The sequence below is a fragment of the Cygnus atratus genome, chromosome 11 (assembly GCF_013377495.2).
Source record: "Cygnus atratus isolate AKBS03 ecotype Queensland, Australia chromosome 11, CAtr_DNAZoo_HiC_assembly, whole genome shotgun sequence".
Classification (NCBI taxonomy): domain Eukaryota; kingdom Metazoa; phylum Chordata; class Aves; order Anseriformes; family Anatidae; genus Cygnus; species Cygnus atratus.
The window spans coordinates 7,711,314-7,727,410 of NC_066372.1; the positions used below are offsets into that span (position 1 = coordinate 7,711,314).

Sequence of the window (16,097 nt, forward strand, 5' to 3'; positions counted from 1 at the left end):
ATCACTAAACCCTCTTTGGCCAAACTCAGAAGCATCCTCTCTGGCATGCTTTCTCTTTACAAAATAATAGCTACGCTCAAGCAAAACCCAAAATACGCATTATAACTGACCATAGTAAAACATCTTCCCTTCTAAGTTGTTTTTTTACTAGCAAGAAATGACTACAACAATTTAGAACTAAAACTGCCCAAATCAAGATTAAAAAAAAAATAAATCAATTGATACTGTCTTCTTATTTGATGCTTTATGCTAATACTAAACAAGATACTTATAAGCATTAAGGTATTTTCCTCTTTCACCCTTCTCGTCTCCACTGAATTTTCTTCCCCCGCTTTTTTTTTTTTTATCTTGCAAAAGATTACACAATTCCAACAGCATAAAACAAGGCGTTTTTATCCCCTGCTTTCAAATAAAAGTACTTACGGCACAATTACACAATGGTACTAATTTCAACAAATCTTTATTTTCACCTAAAATTCTTCCTGTCAGAAGGCAACAGTAGTCCAAATTCTTTTCTGTTGGAAAATTCAGACAGCTGTTATTACCTGTGTGCCTATAACAGACACAAAACGCAGCAAACATCTGAGCAATTCAGTTTGGCCACAGTCTCATTATAGAATTCCTGCTGTAGACACCAACTCTCAAGGGATGCCTTTCTGACCTCCCAGGTTTACCCTGCAGTAATTATCTGTGTGCTGAACGACCAAAGACTGTTTCCAAACCTCCATTTCAAGGGTACGCACCAAATGCATTAGCTCTGCAGCTAATTACAGCTCAGCAGCAGGCAGCTAACTGCAAGGGCCACCGCTGTAACTGATCCCAAGGCCCTCGCATGCTTGAGCAATGAGCTTGGTGCGAACGCCTCAGCCAGGACATGGGGAAAGCCCGCAATGCCTGGCATGCTGGCGCAGCATCGGGGCCCCTGCTCCCCGCCCCTGCGGCGCCTTCAAGGATTATGACTGCAGAGCAGAAACATCACTGACCCCAAGCTGTGATCTGGCTCATGCTACCTGCATCTTTTTCTTACGCACAGAGACGAAGGGCATAGGAAAGTTTGAGACCTATTGACATTTCAGTAGGTTATGATGCCCCAGAGGATCATAGTTGAGCTTCCCTCCTCTCTCCCTACACGCATTAAGCAGGTGAGCATGCCACTTTGGGGCCTTTTGCAGCTGGTGCTCATGGCTTAAGAGCCCCTTGCTCTATCTACCCTGACTGATCAGCCAAAGCAGCAGCTGCCGCACACTTCCACCCTCCCATTCATACCTTCACTCTTTGCTGTCCCTTAGAAGGACGCAGGCCAGGCACTGCGCTGCGCTTGCGCTGCCCAGAGGGGCTCGGCTTCAGAAACCCTGCAGATCCTGACTGAAACCTTCTGAGGAAAAAGATGGGATGGAATCTATAGATAACCATGAGAGAGCTGCACAGCATTTGCACACGGGCATCAGTAAGCTGAGGTGTGACCAGCCATCCACGCTGGTCACACGAAAGGGGTACTTCTGAACCTGCTTCACTCCCCAGCCTTTGTGGGACCCGCTGAGGGACAACCGAAAGCCTCTGCTCGCTGCGATGATGCGGGAAGCTGCCTGCCCCCATGCTGACAGCCGCGGGTGGAAACCACCGAAGCCCTCCAAGCACCCGACGCCGAAGGGATGGCCGAGCAGCAGCCCGAGCCGCGGGCAGCCCCGACGCCCATGCAGACCCCAGGGCCCGGGGAGGAGCCGGCGGCGAGGGGCGCAGCTCCCCGGCGTGCTCCGCAGTCGCCTCACTTCAGCCTCCGAGCTCCGCCGCGGAGCGGGGACAGCGCTCAAGCTACCAGGGAAGGGACGGCTGGGGAGGCGGGGAGGGGAAGGGAAGGGAAGGACGTCGCCGGGGGCTGCGGGCACCCACTTACCGCCGGGCGCGGCCCCTCTGCGGGGCTCCTCAGGGCCGGGGCTGAGGGGGCTGAATGGGCGGCGCGGGCTCCGCTCACCGGGAGAAGCCGCCGGGGCCGTGCCGGGCGCCCGCCCCTGGGCGTGAGGGAGGGGAGGGCCGGGCCGGGTCGGGCCCCACACCCCGCCGCGGGGAGCCGCGGCGCCCCCTCACGGGCCGGGGGAAGCCGGGCTGCGGCCGGGAGCCGCCGAGAGACAGGGCCAGCTGGGGCCGGAGGCGCCGCCGGCTCAGCGCAGCTCCTCGGGCTGCGGAAGGGGGACGAGGGGTGCCGGCTTGGGCCCCGCTTCGCCCCCCCGGCTCCTCACGGCACCAGGCCGGGTTTGAGACCCGGGGCGGGTGGCTGGGACTCCGCCAGGCTCACCAGCCCCGGGGCTGGGGGTACAGGGTACCGCAGGGAGGAAGGAAAGGGAGCGAGGAGGCTCCCAAGCCCCACGCAGGCTGTTATGCAGGGAGCTGAGCCCCCCCTTCCCCGTATGCCCAGAGGTAAGGGCCCTGCTCTTACAGCCCACACTGCACACGCAGAGCTCGCACCTGACTCACAGAGGAATAGCAGCTGCCAGAACCAGAGTCCCCGAAGCGAGTGCTGCCCAGAAGGGTTTCTTCTCCAGGAAGTCCCAAGAGTCCAAGGCATCACCGCTGAAATGGCACCGGTTGCTTGCAAGGTGTCTCCCCCTCCTTCTCCGTTGGGGTAGCAATTGATCCAAGGTTAAGTAAATAGCTCATGTTGGTCCAGCTTTCAGCAGCACTACACAACAATGCAAGCTACTTCAGAAATCAGCAAGCCCTAGATCTGAAAAACATTGTCCTCACTTGTTTGTTCAGTTGTGCTCCATTTCGTCAGTGGGCAAGCTGAGTTACTCTGCAGTGATAACAAAGTTTAACCAAGGACACGTGCAAAAAATGTAATGGGTGCCTGACATGGCTTAAACAAGACTATTTTGATAAGAACGTGTTGCATGCAAGCAGCACACACAATCCCAGAATTTGATGGCCTTGTATTTGTATTCCCACACTTGAGATGTAGGTCCTTATATAACCTTCCAGACTATGATAGTTCTCCCAAGCTGGTCTGGGAATATTTCAGGTGCAGGACCTGATTTCCTTTGCTTTAAGTAGATTCAGAATACAAGAAAACAATACCAAGGAATTAATGCCAAAGAGATGAATTAATTAGAGAGAGACTCTAATGAGAGAGGAACCTTCTCCTATATTCTATACAAGCCTAAATACAAGGTTACATTTTTTTTTGTGTGGTCTAAAATTCAAAGTCGCCAAGTGAACTTTCCTGTTGTTTCAAGAAAACACTGGGATTCAAAGAGTGGCCAGTCTTCACTGTGCAACTCAAAATGAATTAGTGCGCTACTATAACAACCAGCTGCCATACTGCTTTCCAAGTTGCCCTAGACGAAATTTTGACTACCGAGAAGTACATCCTTCATTTGTTTATTCTCCTGTCTTAAAGACATTCCCCAGACCTGTAAAACTGCATTTTCTCCCTCTTTTCAGCAGACAGTAATTGTGATAAATACTGTATGGTCTCCTTAAATTTATTCCAGGCAAGTTAATATCCAACATTTGTTAATGAACAATCATGGTATTTTTCACACCTTACAGACTGAACATAAATGCTTTTAATACAAAGGCTGCCTTTACTTACAATTCTGTATGCAGTTAAGGTAAAGCAAAGCTATGGCAAATTATGCATAAACAGGTGGCCTGTTTCCATTGCAAAACATTGCTAAGATGGTACAATGAATTTCAAAATAATTTTATATTAAGCAAGAGCTTAAATGCTGTGCTTTTTATTATCGCAGTTACAAACTTGGCTTCAGACTTCAAGTCAACTGGACTGAACTGTGCCCCTGCTCTACAGCCCAGTAGTTCCACCCAGTTCTCCCAAATCAGAAAGGAAAGTGGCTGTATCTGATATTATAGAGGGTGGAGGACAGGAAATGGGAGCAATAGTCAAGGTTTCAAATGCCATCAGAATGAATTGAAACAGGAAATAAAGAGACTTCATTCCTCACCTTTAGTTCTACAATGTGGTATGATCACATGCAAGTCACATCAATACTCCTACAAAAATCTCAGAGAAAAGGGCACACAAGGAAGGCCGCTTCTTTTGTTTGCTCATAGCTACAAGGGGAAAAAACAACAGTTTGCCCTGACAGGCCACAGACACTTTTGAGATCAGGACAAGCTCTCCCTAGTCCCTGAATAACCCTCATTGAATTTAGTTTCTACTGGCCAGCCCTACAAAGTCTCCCAAAACACAAGGGTAGATGGAATCTCATCCCCAATACTGTACCCGCAGGGTTTACAGGCAAAAATGTAGGTTCTGCATAAATAAGAAATTGCTCTCACCTGGTTTAGTTGTTCAGTTTCCTTTAGAACATTTTAACTCAGATTTCTTTGTATCATCTCTGGCAATCAGGGCAAAAGCCTTTACATGCATACAGGACAAGATTAAGAAGGAAAAGTCAAACCTGAGTAGCTTCCAAAGCAGACAGCACAAGCAACCTGGTAAGTCAGTGAATTCTGAAGACAAACGCTGTAATGTCTGCTAGCCATGTATTTACCAGTCTCTTTTAGCAAGTAATGAAGAATGAAGCCCATACCTTACTTTTTCCATGGGGATGTCCCATGTGTAAAGACCAGAAAAAACACCACCTGCATTTACAAAAACAGGTAAACAGACTATTTCATAGTTTAATCACCAATCATGGTGCCTGAAGACATCGAGTCAGTTCATCAGCTCAAACATCAAGTCTTAGAGGCATCTCACTGCAAAAAATATATAACTTTTGTATATACGTAAAGTACACCTTACTTGAAACACACAGGCACGATGTAATCATTCAAGACTAGGTGCAACTGAATTAAGGCCAAAGTCTTGTAATTTCCTCATCTATATTCTAATGTTGAAAGTTTTAATTACCCTATTCACTTCTCTACAAGAGGCAGTTTTTTTTTTTTTTTAAATAACTGTTTGCTTTTTTGTCTTTCACCTTCAGTATGTATTCCTGAGTTGTGCTTACCAGTCTACTCCTTCCTCTGAAAAGCTAGTCATGTTGACAGTGCAGAGTTCGCTGTCAGATATATAAAATTGTAGAGGAGTATGGCTTCTACAGCACAGTATCATGACAAAAACACCATTCTACTAACTTCTTCTTGATTGAACCTTTTACGTTCTTTTCCAGGGGGAAAGCTTCCAAGGCAGAGCACACCCTTCCTTTGCATTATCTCAGTGAATACACTTCACGGCCTTCATGTGTGGGAAATCTTAAAGCCTCAGCACTACATGGATTCTGCTTCCAGTGAGGTCAAGGAGCTGCAGATAAGGAAGCTATGTTTAGCACTTCTGAAAATCCCGTAGAGTGAATACCTGATATACTATAATACAGCACCAGCAGACTTGAGCATGTTCTCCACATCTCTGAGTTATTCTGAATGGAGAGCAAGATTTTGCAGATATTTGCTCTCAGGTCAGACTAGACCAGCTCTATTTATCCTCTCTAAAATAATGTATTTCTCAGGAATAAGTCTCTTAACATTTATCAGCAACCGCACTTGCATTCTTGTTGCAATTCCGTTGAGAACAAATATCTTGAGCTCCTCCCAAGGAGGAAACAGGAGCCTCAACCGTTCTTCAATAGGCCCCAGCAGCTGCTGGGACAACACAACCTGCTCATGCTAAATATGCCAAGTGTCCAAGACAGACCTTGCTCCCCATGCATTCTCTTTCCAGAATTTTCTATTTATTCCTCAGACTTAAAACTTTCAGTATACAGGACAGGAGGTTCTCCTTAGACCAGAGTAATTTTTTGCCTCAGTTGCTGCTCTCCATCCTGTTGTGCAAGTCCTTTGAACAGATTTCCAGCTGTGCCAATATCTACTCTTAACAGCTTGCCATCCTGTAGCAGAGCTAGAGGACAAAAACATTCTGCTAAAGAGGTTGTGTTAGGAGATACTATACAAATATTCAGGTTTCTTAGGAAGTCTGTTCCCTGTAAGCGCTCATGGAAATTTAGTCTTCTGCCCCATCCCCCCCACAAACTAAGGACCTCAATCACAAGTTTACCTAGACAGCATCACCTGCATGCAAAATGTCTACAGTTCACATCTTCATGCTTCAAAGCCAAATTTGCATATTTGTTCCCCTATACTCTGAAATCACATTATCAGACAAAAACACCCACTTTACTAGGGATTTGTTCTGATGGCACCTGCAGTTATTCCATCTGTTATGAAAAAAGAAGAACCAGAGCAAGCTGTAATGCAAAGTAAACAATTTATTTTTTTTCTTACATCATTTTTTTTTATTTTTTTTTTTTTACAAAAATAACATCACTTACGTTTTGTGATCCAAATTTCTTGTACCACATATTGCTTATTTCCAACATGGCACTTAAGGGAAGATTCAGCAAAACAGCTACACAATTCAGTGAAATAAAGTGACTCGTTTTCCATTTCTCACTTAAGCATGACTGAACAAACAACTCAGTTTACCAAATATAGAACCATTCATTTATTCTCGATGTCTGAAGGAACAAAAATCTTTCCCTTTCTGCTGAAGTATCTTACCACGTTTACAATGAGTGAGGGCAAGGTGCGAATCTGTCACAGAAAACACCTAAAGGGCAATGAAATATTTTTATTCATTGCATAGCTGGTTAAAAAATCTGGTAACACTTGATGATAACACTACCTATATACATGTCCAGGTGAAGCTGAAATACTATGAAGACTTAATAGCTAGAGGTATTGTACACCAAACTTCTGCCTATTTAATAAAAGGTAACAGAACATTTTTAACCATGTAACCAGAAGTTTCACTGAAAGTCATGCATAAGCATACAAAGATGGAGAAATATTCTGCAATATGCACATTAGCAATTTGGTTTATATAACATACTGGGAACCATGCCTAAGAAATTCTGCACGTGCATGATCTTGAAGTTTAAAAAAAATAACTCTTTGCAGTCTTCATTTGCATTAACAGGTCAATTTCCTACTAAGTGGCTGGTATGAATGTTAAATCCTCATATACTGTTTTGGAAGTTTTCCCCGAATTGTGAGCACCTGGTATCTACACAGTTCAGCTTTTGCAAAGCTGACAAGTCACGCTGTATTTTTGTTTGATTTCATTTGGTTTAAATACTGGTTGTATATCCTGCGTATCCCTAACTAGTTACTGCTCCCCAAAATCACCAGATTAAGCACCACTAGAAAACTAGTATTTGCCTAAAGACATTTGTAACAGCAAGGAAAGCTTCCCTTGAAGTTGCTTCCTGCTGCATTTGTCTCATTTTTGTTCTACATGGATTTCTAGCAGTCATAGGTTAGATGCCTCTTCAAATTTTTTGACCTTTTAACTAAGGCATCAACAACTATTAACAAAATCAAGTTAACATCTTGCTAGGAACTTCAGTAAATTAACACCAACTCATTTCATAATTGGAAGCTAACAAAATACCCAGAGACAGCATGATTTCCATAATTTCCTGCTATTCATGTTTTAGATTCACATAATGGAATAAGAAACAGAGCTACTTAATTTTACTGTATAATCAGGTAACAACTTTTATAATGAACGACAATAATACACATGGTCATTTAACCTTCAGCACAACCGTAAAAAAAGAAAGTCTTGTAACATTGCAGGTCATGTTTTGTCACCTACAGATCTTCCCGAATTGTTGCCCTGAAGTTAGTTTTAGCTTCATAACCTAAAGACTTAGATGTATTCTGTACAAAAACATCTCCTAAAGCCACAGATCTAGTTCTAACTGAAGACTCAAAACCTTGGAATAGTAGACTTGTAGGAGACTAAGGTACATATTTCTAAATTCTTCACCTTAGCATTTCACCAGTTGCCATAGGAAGGAAGATCTTCAAGTTAGAAGTTTTCATTTTCATCTTGTTTTCAAGTGTTAAAGAAAAAAAATGGACATTACAGACCCATTTAGAGACCAGCTCTTTCCAAACAAAGACAGCATAACTAGAAAATTAGAAAAGCTGGTCCCATTTTTATATTCAAATACTGATTGTAATTAAAAAAAAGAATACAGTACATGCAATAATAAGAAAAAACCCTGCCTAACAAGTTCAAGTAAACAACCAAGAGTAACTAGGAAAACGAACCAAAAAACTACCACTTACAAAAGACAAGGTAGGGGACATTTTACAAGACAAATGTCATACAAATCAAGATGATCATACCACGTGTCCCTCACTGGCAAGGATTCGTTGGCTAATTTGAAGTTATACATTATACAGGAAAAGGCATACGTTATATTTCAAAAGAAGTCCTGTAAGTCACTTTTCACCTCACTAAGTATCTCTCTCAGATAAATTGATTAATAATATGCTTAGAGAAGGCTATAAATACATCCTTTACAAAAGTGCTGTGAAAAAGAAGCTGGATTTCTCCCCGCACACACTTGAATTTCCTAAAACATTTACATGAGTGTACCTGTCACACAAATCCTACTTGTTCTCAGAAAACCAACAGAGAAGTAGAAGCTTCATGCACTTGGACCATTCCTGACCACAAGTTTAATTTTTTGGTACTTAGCCACTCCCCAAGAGCTAACCTATTTTGTATGTTAGTTTTATCATCATCTATTCAGAGACAACATCTAAGTCAATCTAATATTATGAAGATCCAACAACTCAAGGAGGAACATTGCAAGAGTTCAGTGAATAACCAGCAAAACAAAACAAAACCAACTAACAAACAAGCAAACAAAAAAAGCAAAAAACCTCCTCATCCTCAGAACCATTTAAGAGTACTGATAGTCACAAGCAAGCATGGCCTCCACTCACATTTCCATAATGCTGCAAACATTTCCTTACAGATGTCTTGAAGCAGGTGCACTTAACATTCACAGCAAACCCAAGTACATTAAGAGAATCTTGCATTTTTCCACTGGAAAAGTAACTTAAATTTATACATGCATGCTGTGGCCTTTAGGCTCCTTTGATTGACTGATAAATACTCATTTGTCTTTAATCTCTATCACTATTATACAATAGCTATAGAATCATGCAGAAAAAATGCTGTATTTCTTTTTAAAGATCAGGACTTGAAGCCCTAAATAGGAAGAGTGATTTCAATTCAGAATAATGGGAAAAAAATACCTTCAATGGGTACACAACTAATACATAGTACTCCTGTAGCAAGCTCCATTCTTATTCCATAATAGCTGGGTTTTAGGTGTGGCCTTTTTGAGACAGCCATCAGAAAAAAAGTGAATAGAAATAAAATTAACTGAACAGAATTTGCTCTATATAACCTTTTGTATTAATGTGAATCATCATCAACACACCACCCAGAATAGCATAAATACTTGCTATCACTGTTTTAGTATACACTGGATATTCAGGTACAAATAGAGACTTATTTTATACTTGAAGTACATAAATCTTCTGTTTGATGATCCATTTCATGTCACTTCAGTAACAGATAAAGGAATGTAAAAGTTCTTATGGTGTTTCAATCCATACTTTTCTAGTTGTGACCTAAAAAGTGTTTGTTTGTTCCTCCCTACAGCCCCCCCCCAGGACAACACAATGAAAGCCATTTATTGTACCGATCCAAAACTGAAAAATAGTTATGTCCACCCACGTTGAACCTGCTCTATAAAAAACATGGTTACAATCAAACAGATACAGAAGCTTGGCAATGAATGTAGTAAACAGAGTGCAGACTTTTGTTAGTACTGTTTCACATACAGACACTAAGTGTGCTGCAGGAAAACAACTGTCAATTGTTGTTTCAACTATTCAGCTGTATGACTAAACTGAGACAGATATTAAGTGCTCTACATACATTTCCATGAACATACATGTAAACAAAAGTGTTTGGCCTCCATACAATGCCATATATCTGAAAGTGCTGGGGTTTGGAAATTTGTCCTGCATATTTCCAAAAGCAACTAGTTTACATTCGGTTTGATAGGATTAATAAAGTGTTTTGGAGGTTAACTCACTTTGGTCACGATCCCAAAGAAAAGTTTATGTTGAGTAGTTTCAACTATCCTCCTCATCATCACTAATAAGGTCTCTTTTTTCTACGCAGGTCTCTCGTTCACGCAGGAAATCCTCACGAATGGCTTCAAGTTCAGTTAGTTCAAGACGTACTTTCTCCAGGTGATAGGTCCTTCGGTTCCTGATCTGACGTAATGGAAAAGGATTCAGGTCTCCAAAAGCAATACCAGTCAGTTTCCTGTAAGATTATACAACATAACACAATAATCATTCACATTTAGAATCTTTTAAAAAGAGTTTTGTACCTCAGTAGTATCAGTATCTAGCATGTGACTGACATCTCTGTTTTCCTTCATGTACCTGACAGATCTCAGATGTTATCAGGACTGAAAACAAGTTCTATAAAGTACTCAGTTTTAGTTACTTCAAGTGGTAAAATGTTCTCAAACACTCACCAGTCCTCAAGGCCACCTGTAAACTCTATATACAACTATAACAGTTATAGTTCTTGACAACACTGAATAGAAGACATAAGCTTAGCTAATCAGATCTTCATTGGCTAGGTTGAATACACAATACATCCAGATACCCAGTTATACACTGGAAAGCTCATTCAACCCCAGGACAGTCAGCTCTCAACTTAACCAGGATAATGAAGTGGTGCGAGACCAGATAAAGTCTGGGATAGTACAGGTGAAAACAAGGATAGCACAAAACATGTTAAAGACAAACTCTGATAACTCTGATACAGTGATAAAGCTCAGGAGTTTTGCTGGATGGAGCAAAGATTTCTGAGCTAGTGTCAGCTCAAGCTAGTCAGATCACACAGCAAAGCATCACAACAGCTCTTCCAGAGACATGCTATGCTGTCCCATCATACAGTCACAATGAAACTAGTCACTGATCTGCCTAGTCTGTCCAAAGATACAGTTAATTATATGATTGCTGTTCATCTGCACCTAAACAAGTTCTTACTACTTCCTGAAGGAAAAAGGGGAACTGGAGTTTAACTTAGTCTAGTTTCATTATCAGCTGAACCCTAACACTAAGACAATTTATTTGCACAGTTTATTTAAGAGTAAGCTCTCCATAGGTTTTTATTTTTGGGTAAGAAACAACCATTTCCTGCTATTTATGAACAGAATATACTCCAACAGCCTCTCTACCTGCGCACATATGGAACACAATTATCACCTGTAAAAAAGCTAGGTAAATACACACCCTATGATGTCCTATAACCTGAAGTATGTTTATGTGCATTTTGGTATATACTTTTCTCCATTAGAGAGCTTAAACTTACAAAATTATTTTGCACTGTTTCCAACTCATTGAGGATGTTCATGAATTCTATAAAAATTGTCTTCTGGAATTTTTCTTCTACAGGATTTTTTTTGTCCATATCAGTATCAGACATAATTCTACATGTTTCTGTACTGTTTAAATTTTGATGTTGTAAAACTTGTAGAAAAAAAAGGTAGAATAAGAGACCAGTTGGTTTGAATAATTTTACAGTACGATCATACAAATCAGTTCTGACATGGAAGTTAATAGCCCCTAGGCGGCACTACACGCCACTACACCATCCTTGTAACTCTGACTTTTAAAATCCCATAAACGCAAGGATTTACAGACCAGCATAGCGTATATTTGTACTATATACACTGTTGATGCACTGAATTCTGGCCTTACCTGAACAATGTTACAGATACTTAAAAGATATCTCAGCACCATACATTTTATGCAGGAGAGAGAAATCATCACATGCTTTACATAACAGTAAGAAGAAAGGAAAACCAAGTCTAAAGTTCTGACTCCTCCATCACATTTTCCAACCTTTAGTTACTCATGGTGCTGCTGGGATACACATTATACATTTGATTATAGGTTACGTTCTTAAAAATATCCACAAATCTGAGTTCGTTGGTTTTTTTAAGAAGTTTTATTTACTGCTTTGTTTTAAAAATATGTGCCCCTTCTTCCCAAAACCAAATACATACTTTTCTGTCTCTTCCAGATTTGGAAGTGCAGTCAGCATTTTGTCAGTCACAAATGGTTGAGTACAACAAGTGCTCAGCAGTTTTCAAATCAAAGAGGGAATGCTAAAATACAAAGCACCATGCTACTCTCCCTTGAGTTTTCACAGATGTTTCAGCAGAGAAAGCAGCAGCTGTTATGAAGACTTTCACCATCTAAAGCAGGTGCAGAACATTCTCCCTGCATCAGTCCCAGCAATCCTTTTTAAGCATAGAATGAGATTATTCAGTTTTTAAATTGTTCCAGTTAAAACTGCAAGTCAAGAATTAAAAACAGTAAATTGCTCTTAAAAGTAGGAGACAAAATATAAGCATAATTCTGCTGGGAATTTATTGTGGTAAAAACAAATGCCTTGGATTCCAATATATTATTTTATATTCAATTCAAAATCAGCGAGTCTTAATATCTGTGCAAATTTTTTTTTCTTCCAACGTTAAACCTATCCCAACATGACCTCTTTTTCATTTACATCTGCTGCTCTGCAGTCTTGAAACCAGGAACTTAAAACATTATACCATCATTGATGAGAACCGTAGTTCCTAGGCAAGGATTGAGGAACAGAAGAGTGTATAACCGTTATTTTATGTCTCCTTCAAACTATATTCTTAAAATCATATACATTAGCAGTACATAACAGATCTAATTCTAGTGGGACCCAGTTCATGTTTTTAATACTTGAGCCAAGTTGTGCTTTGATTTACTAAAAAACATTTACAACCTAAGCTGTATCCACAATGGAGGGTGAGACTTTTTACTCATGGCTGAACTTCTTAAATTTTACTACCATTATACAACTGCTAAATAATACCAACCTGGCTAAGTAATCACAACCATCCCCCTCAAAACAACTACAATTACCCATTCACTTCTGTTTTTGTCACCTTTCCTTTTTTGTATCATGAAACCTAATCATTCACGTAGTGTTTAAAGATGATGCTAGATCAACTGTTCATGAGAAGTGTTAGCAATTAGTTTAATCTCCAGCTGTTTTAATGAAAATTTAGGTTTAGATTAAAAACGACCATCCAAACAAAACAAAACCAAAAAAAACACAAAACTTTTCCCATGCCTCACCACAGGTCTTTCAAGTGCATGTGTGAATTACTCACCTAGCATCAAGTACGGTACGTGTGAAATACCGAAGGTACTTGAAAATGGACATAGAATCTTGCAGTTTTAAGATTTCTTCTTCTTTGTACTTAAAGAGTGCCAGGGCAAATCGGAATATTACCTGATAAAAAAAATACAATGTTTGATTCTTTATAAATATAAGAATCAATGCATTCTGCTCTTAGCTATTATACATTCAAAGGAGAAGTATTACTTCTCCTACAGCCTGCATTTAAGCTATCTAATCATACCTCCATCTCTCCTGCCTGCTCTATCCCTCATTTCCAAGAGCTGCCCAAAACTTCTGTTACAGCCTGTAACCAATACAAGGTGTTCTGCAGTTCAATCCAGAATACAATATTGGGTTTACAGTATATAAACTCTGAAGTTTTGATTTCCTAGTTCAAAGTCGTTAAGACTGCTGAATACACTACTAAATTACTGCAGAGATTAAATTAAGTCTTGCTTATTATTTAACAGGTGGTTTTCCAGTGCCATTTTCCCAACATGTTGGGGGACTGATGCGGTAGGAGTTTGATATCAGCTTGTCAACCAACTTTGTCATAAGCTGGAAAAAGGGTCACTTCATTCTGAAAATGCTTCAGGAAGTTCTGAACTTGTCTACGCAGAGCTGCCTTCACAAAATACCACTGTGTTAGGATGCTCAGATAAGGTTGACAAATTTAACTAACATGCAATTCTTGTCTATTTTACAGATCTCCTATTCTCTCCAACATCTGCTTTAACGCTATTACTGGGTTCAAATTCAATGATTTTCCTGCACTGATTTTTTTTCACTATGATTTCACAAGTATGAAACATGAAAGTTCTTATGTCCCCGCCCCCTCATTTTATGATAGGGGCCCAGACAGTCATTATTGGCCAACTGTAATTTAAATGTCTGCAGAAATAAAGCAAATAGTCTCTGCAGAGAAGTCATTAATACTTGGTTACAACTCATTTTTACATCTTTTCAATACTTCTTTCTTCTCCTTCACTTAAGTTTTCTTCTATATAACAGTAGCTCCAATTTTCATATAATTATTGTACACTGATTGACAGCACTGCCTATAGCTTTACTTTTTAATGGTAAAAAAACGGTGGGTATGCAAAGTTTAACTGACAGGATTCCTGTGAAACCAACTTCCTGCACCCTGAAACTCAGTTACACCACAGTATCTTGTTACCAGATAACAACTAAAAAAACTTAGCTTATTCAGTTCACCTTTGGTCCCTCATATAGGAATGAGTCCCATATTTTAAAAAGGATGTCACTAACGACACTGTCCACAAACACCACAAGAAACCAGTTGAAAGTTATAAGAGTATAGTCGACTTTGTACTGTTCAAAATGAGCATGCAGTCGTGGAAGTTTCTCACTCATTAAATCTTTGAATACTCGCTGATCAACCTAAAAAGAAAACACATGATATTATTGATCCTATATTTTCCACCATACACATGGTTCAAAGTAGGGCTGATTTTTCTAGAGCTCGTTAGGAGTCCCAGGACTGTCAAGTCAACATTTCTACGCTATATGCACCCAACCCATACAGTATTACTTCAAAGCACGCCTCCCTTGCTGAAACAACTTCTGCTTCATAATCCACCCCATTTTAGAGGACTCCTCACACATAGATGTTGGGTTCCTGCTCCTGGTCACTTGTGCTGCATCAGTGAACAAGCAGCAGAGTGAAGAATGAGCTGGGGAGAGATTTGGAGAAGGGAGGAAGCAGCACGGCAGAGCACTGCCTGGAAGGAGGAGCCCTAAAGTGTATACTGCTCACGCTACTGCAGAATGCATTCCAACCCCTACTCCCCAAGACAGCCCACAGCCCATCCCACTAATTTTGAGGAAAGAAACAATCAATCAATTCCATCAACATTGTGAAACTAATAGTTAGAAGAGGGGTTAAGAACTGGAGCTCCAAGCAGATCACTGAACATTCATTTCAGCTCGATACTCGGAGTCCTTGTTTCTGGTGCCTGGAACTCACTTCCACCAGCTCGTTACATACTCCCCCCCCAACCCCAAAAGACATACCAAAAAGTTTTGGAATAAAAGTTTCCAACAGGCTACAGTTTACAGCGCCAGGCTTTATTTTGGCACAGCACATACCTGAGATCCTAGCAGTGTCTTCGTATAATAATCACGAGGCATGAAAACTTCCACTATTGTTACTAGACACCAAAATGCATCTTCCTGTTCCAAATACAGGAGAGCAATTGCTACCAATCTGAAAATAGGGTTTATTTGAAGAAGAACATTATAATAAATACCACAAAATGCATTAAGATGAATTACAATAGAGCCTTTGTTTCTGTTCAGCAGACATAAACAGATTAATAGGAGATAATGTAGCTTCAAATGAGGCAACGAGATACCTTCTCAGCCAATCCAAATATTTTTTATTCAATTCAGTATGAAACACGCAGGCAAAAGCAAAGTGATTTGCTAGAACACACTTTTCCAGGAACTAAGGCAAACTAATTAGATGTTTGCAAGTCTTAAACCTACTACTCTGATCCCCAGACTTTTGTATTTCCTTACTGAAAAAGAGAAAGAGAAGATGGTTCCTGCATTTCACACACAATCATTTTAAGTTTAGAAAACTAATTTCTAGCAAATGTACTTTATATCCACTACACTAAAGTTAAGTAATACTTTCATCTTCATATACCATGGTCTTTAAGAAAATACCTATAGTTTTTCAAAGACCTAACTTGTTCTAAGAATTTCCTAAAGTAGGAGGAAAAAAAGGATTCAAGAGCAGCATTCCTGGTTTTCCTGTTTCCAGTGAGGACTATGAAAGAAAAAACAGAGGAATAGCTTTGTGTCATTGACAGCTGTTTGAATATGGAAGGTTACCTCAACTTGTTTTATTTCCGTGTGCAAGAGGAACTGCACCATGTACTGCTTTTGATGTTACACAGCTTAACAAGATTATCATGCTTTGAAAGCTTAAAAGAATCAAAGCGTGGAAAAATATTTAACTTGCTTTTAACTTCTTTAAGTATACTCAACAGCA

At 40.4% G+C, this 16,097-nt stretch overlaps 2 protein-coding genes across 7 annotated transcripts in view; both read right to left on the bottom strand.

The window, feature by feature from the left end:
* Positions 1–2,004, bottom strand: part of DAPK2 (death associated protein kinase 2) — a 47,890-nt gene extending 45,886 nt beyond the window's left edge. For both annotated transcript variants that reach the window (XM_050713021.1, XM_035554060.2), the window contains exon 1: positions 1,895–2,004. The gene's annotated coding sequence lies outside the window, so the exon portion shown is untranslated. The remainder of the gene's footprint in view (positions 1–1,894) is intronic.
* Positions 1–16,097, bottom strand: part of TBC1D2B (TBC1 domain family member 2B) — a 47,466-nt gene that overhangs the window by 3,658 nt on the left and 27,711 nt on the right. For 4 of the 5 annotated variants that reach the window (XM_035554055.2, XM_035554053.2, XM_035554056.2 and 1 more), the window contains 4 exons: positions 15,188–15,305; positions 14,294–14,479; positions 13,068–13,189; positions 6,210–10,162 (listed from right to left, as the gene is read on the bottom strand). In XM_035554055.2, the coding sequence (XP_035409948.1) occupies positions 9,967–10,162; positions 13,068–13,189; positions 14,294–14,479; positions 15,188–15,305 (622 nt within the window). In that variant the 3' untranslated portion in view covers positions 6,210–9,966. Of the gene's footprint in view, positions 1–6,209; positions 10,163–13,067; positions 13,190–14,293; positions 14,480–15,187; positions 15,306–16,097 lie in introns of those variants that run through there. The other variant, XM_035554054.2, reaches the window with a different exon arrangement.